This window comes from Hemibagrus wyckioides, linkage group LG13, assembly GCF_019097595.1.
Source record: "Hemibagrus wyckioides isolate EC202008001 linkage group LG13, SWU_Hwy_1.0, whole genome shotgun sequence".
In the NCBI taxonomy this organism is placed as follows: Eukaryota; Metazoa; Chordata; class Actinopteri; order Siluriformes; family Bagridae; genus Hemibagrus; species Hemibagrus wyckioides.
In genome coordinates this window covers 17,584,115-17,588,472 of record NC_080722.1, presented here as the reverse complement: position 1 = coordinate 17,588,472, position 4,358 = coordinate 17,584,115, and the positions used below count along the sequence as shown (strand labels likewise).

The 4,358-nt window shown below is 40.5% G+C and overlaps 1 protein-coding gene across 3 annotated transcripts; it reads left to right on the top strand.

The window, feature by feature from the left end:
- Nucleotides 1-1,135: 1,135 nt before the first annotated feature.
- On the top strand, nt 1,136-4,145 carry LOC131363323 (transmembrane protein 100-like). 3 transcript variants are annotated; one of them, XM_058405725.1, is made up of 2 exons: nt 1,136-1,221; nt 1,365-4,145. In XM_058405725.1, exon 2 carries the CDS (start codon nt 1,499-1,501, stop codon nt 1,910-1,912), a length of 414 nt encoding a protein of 137 aa, XP_058261708.1. In that variant the 5' UTR covers nt 1,136-1,221; nt 1,365-1,498; the 3' UTR covers nt 1,913-4,145. The 3 variants fall into 3 exon arrangements, with proteins under 3 accessions (XP_058261708.1, XP_058261710.1, XP_058261709.1); XM_058405727.1 differs by having other exon boundaries at nt 1,137-1,213; XM_058405726.1 differs by having other exon boundaries at nt 1,143-1,252.
- The last annotated feature ends 213 nt before the right edge of the window (nt 4,146-4,358 follow it).

The window sequence follows — 4,358 nt, the reverse complement described above, 5'->3', positions numbered from 1 at the left end:
ATTAACCAGGTAACTGAAAATAAACCTTATGGTCATGGTTGATGTCAAGTGGTTGAACTATCTCCCCGCTTCTCACTCTCTCTCTCTCTCTCTTACCCAGAATATCCATTATAAGTATTATTTTGTGTTTATTGGATTAGCACACTCTCCCTCCTCTGCCTCCTACTCCACTGACTTCATATTACATCAGAGAAGACAAGAGAGTACGCAAGCACTCAAGCAAGATATGAGGATGTTGTTGATATTGGCAAAGACAAGCATAGCGGGCTGTGTATACAGTATACTGTACAGAAAGCACTACAATGATATTACAACATTTTCAGATGTTATGCTCCTTTTCACTGATATAAAAATGTTATATTAAATTTAAGACGTTGATCGTCTAATATTTGTCAACAGTGTTCAAATGCAGCTTTTGTTTCAATGTAACTTTTAGAGACATTATTTGTGACTCATTGTGATTCACATTCCATCATTTCCACATTTAAAATCCCCTTACTCACCAGCATGCATAAGGTCAAAGTCTGCAGAAGTGAAATCATATTCAGAATAAAAATGAGTCGGTCAGTGTTGCAGGTTCATATCCAATTACATTTGACTATTTTTCATGAAACCTGAAAGACACAATATGCCAAAGTGTATTTATCCCATATATTAGACTCACATACACACGTGTTCCTATATTCATATTCAAATGCAGTTATATAGAGAAAAGTCATAACATTATCAATATGAAATTCTTTCAACCTCACACAAAGGACTGACAAAACAGGAACAAATTAAGTGCCAGACAGAGACCCAGAGAAGGAGACGGTTCATTATACACAGAGATAGATAACATAGTATGGATGAAAGGTTGATAATATGATAAAAATACAATGCAGCCTGAATTAGTTTTTTCTATTAAGGAAAGAAAAACACAGACAGAGAAGAGTTCTAAGATAGAGGGAGATAGGAAGAGAGATTGTGGGAGTGTAGGTGGTGGATATAAGCATCACAGCTCAGTATTATGTTTAGCAGTCTCTCTGCCACATATGATGTCATAGCAGCAAATCAACCAATCAGGAATCTAAGACCTCTTTGCTCTCATTGGCCCCACCCTCCTCTTGGCTCCTTATACTCCACTCGGCTCAACTAGAAAACATACAACGTGCTGTCAGATGAGCAGAGCAGACACACACTACAACCACAAACACAGCCACACAGAGAAGGAGTGCGTGTGTGAGTCTTCTTTCCCTCGGGCATGACGCTAGTACTTACCTCCTCTCCCTCCTTCCTTTTCTTTATACTCTCTGTTTGTTTCTCTCTCTTCTTTTCCTCACTACTTCTAAATCCCTCTCTTTTGAATCTCTTTTTCCTCCTAGGCAAATGCGTCCCGCTGACAAAGATAGTACAGGAAGGCACGAGCACCAGCAGAGGAATCATCTCATTAAGCAACAGCTGCAGCAGCCACAGTGGTCTCTAACTGTTCACTTCTCACCTGGCTCACAGCTCAGAGATGGGCTGCTCATCCGGCCGTCTGCCCTGTCACCCGCCAGCCAGTGCACAGCTGCCAACACTGGACACTGACTCCAACCTGCCCCAAGATGGAAGAGCACCCCCAACCACCCCTAAAACTCCAGAGAACCTTTCCACTCTGGAGCGGCTTACGCAGGCTACAGGGGGAACAGAAAAGTCCTGGTACCGCTGTGTGTTTCCCTTCGGAGTCATCTCCCTGGTGATAGGCATGGCAGGCACAGGTGTCACCTTCACTTTCAACACCCTGCTTCAAACCAAAGTTGTGTCCCTGGTGCTGCTGGTAGTCGGCTTTGTCATGCTACTGGTGGCAGCTGCCTGTTGGAGGGTCCACAGAGCAAAGAGGAAGGAGAAGAAGGAAGGAGTTTTCTTCAGCGCTGAGCAAGGCACACTATGAGATACTCTTATGCTTACCTGCTTGACAGGAAACATCTATAGGTGCAGAGGAAAGAGACGGTCCCTCCATACTTCATTTTGTAGGATGTCTTTCTTTTTGATAGAAGGAACTCGACCTTCATAGAAGGTATGTTCTGTACTGGACATCTTAAAACAGCACTTAACATCTGGCTATGCTGGAGGCCCTTGTGGCATAAGGATCTTAATAGAACAGTTCAACTAAAAAAGAAGTTTGAGAGAAGACCTTTCTGTGAAATTGATTCTACTTCTCCTTGCACTGTATTTCTGAGGACCTGTGCTGCATGAATGTAGTTAGCTCTATGTGAACTTATTATTGGACTTCATTCTGAAACCAAGGTCCCTTATAGTGCTGCAAGCCTCATTTATACATACTACTGTAGGCAAAAGTGCCAAGAAACAGAGATGGGAACAAAATTCCACTTGGAGAGGGAAAGTATTTGGCTTGCTTATTAAACAGCAGTTTTAACCGGAATACTGAAGAGAGGATCTCTCTAAGAAACTGACAGCTGGCCAGTGTAAGAGAAGGAACCTTAAGGAACACTGAGAACAGTAGATCCATCACTGAGCAAGAAAAAGGAAGTTATTTCTTCAATGAGCATAAGTTCTCTCAGAAGACTTAGACTTAAAGAATGCACTGATCCTTAATACTTAACAATCTGCTCTACATGCCTGAGAGAACTGTTTTCAACTGTTGTGAGTGGTGAAGGTATGAGGTGATGTAAGGTACTTTTTGCAAAGTTATATTTTTGGTGGTGTTGTTGAAAAGCAAAATGTATGTGTGCATGAGTGTCGTCTCATGTGCTTGTGTGTGTTTCTGCACAGTGTTTGTAAAAGCACTCAGGTATTTGAGTGGGTTCTTACATTGCTGTAAGACTGATGGAAGAAAGTGCTTTATCATAAAAGTCATTAGTGGGTCTATCTCTACTGGTGAACTTGGAGACCTCTAGAGAACTGGTGATAACAGTCCAATGATTTAGAGTGTTACTCTCACATCTGCGGTTAGTCATGCTGTTGTGCACTGTGTTGAATACTGAATTATTTTACTTTCTGTAAACAAATGAATGTATTACCAGCTTGATAGATTATTAAATATATTGTGACAGAAAGTCATTTTACTGTATAAAAAAGAATGAAGGAGAATGAACACAAGTCTCATCTCTGGTTCTTTAAGCACTGTAATTTAGTGTTAGTTTATATTTTAGAAGATCTTTTTGTATCTCTGTGAAAAGAATGGAAGACTATTTTGTATCTAGTGTTTATTCTGTCAGTGCCTGCCTGTCTTTTTACATTCAATATTTTCTTATCAGTTTTCACTGGTTGTTCCAGTGTTACAATAGCATCCGTGTTCTTTTATAACAGCTCATCGATCTCATGTCTATTAATAGCATTTCCACCAGATATGATGAGAGTAGTGACGGGGACACCTGAGCTTCACAGAAATTGCCTGGGCTTGATGTAAGTGACAAGAAAGAATGAACAAATAATGTTTCTACCATGTGCCCTCAGCTGTGTGCTGACATTGTAGTGTCTGTCAATGCCCTTATATCTGCAGCTATCGAGAGATACTAGAAGAAAAATGGAGGGGAATAGGAAGCGAGAATGGGAGAAGGAGGGAGGGGGAGCTTCCATGAGAATTCATTGATAAAAAAGCAGCCGGAAATAGTCCTGCGTGCTTGGAATACAAATCAGCACAGAGCTAAACCCCAGTCCTGCATTATGTGACATTATGCCTTGCACACCTATACATGTCCTTTATGGAGCATAACATTCTACCACATAAACTCTGGATTAATTTGCTCTTAATATGTCTGCGTGAGTGAAATGGGAATTGATTCAGCACGGAGATGTCTTACTCATTTGCACCTCAAATCCAAAAAACAATCAAAAACCCAAAGGCTGTTCTACTCAAAGGATGGCATACAAGCTAGAAATTTCACACATTTTCCACATACCATGCACAGTATGCTTTTTATCTGAAAAAATATCAGGTGATTTTTAGGTGACTTTGAAAGCTGCCACATGCTGAGGGATAAATATAGTGTATGTAGCTTTTTGGCCAAGACTATCAAGAAGAGGCTTCCTCATTCCAAACAGTATATATACTGTGTGTGTGTGTCTGTTGTATGCATTTATTTTTATAGTGTTCAATGTTAATAGATACATTTATAGACTTATGACTATTTACAAAGTGTATTAAATACAAACATGCAACATGTGTGAGGCATCCTTGTCTTTATTAAGGCTGTAAGTGGCTTTCAGGAAGCTTGAATGCTTTATTTACAGATGAACAGGCAATTCATCAGAACGGCACTAATGCACATTCTCCAGACAAAAAGAGCACTCTACCTTTTTTGCGTTGTCATTAATATTCACACAGACATCCCCACCCCCTAACCCACTCTCCCTCCTCTCCCTTCCCCCACAGA

Bases quoted from the DNA above. Each gene is read 5' to 3' on its own strand.
- LOC131363323 (XM_058405725.1), top strand. From the start codon at position 1,499: ATGGGCTGCTCATCCGGCCGTCTGCCCTGTCACCCGCCAGCCAGTGCA.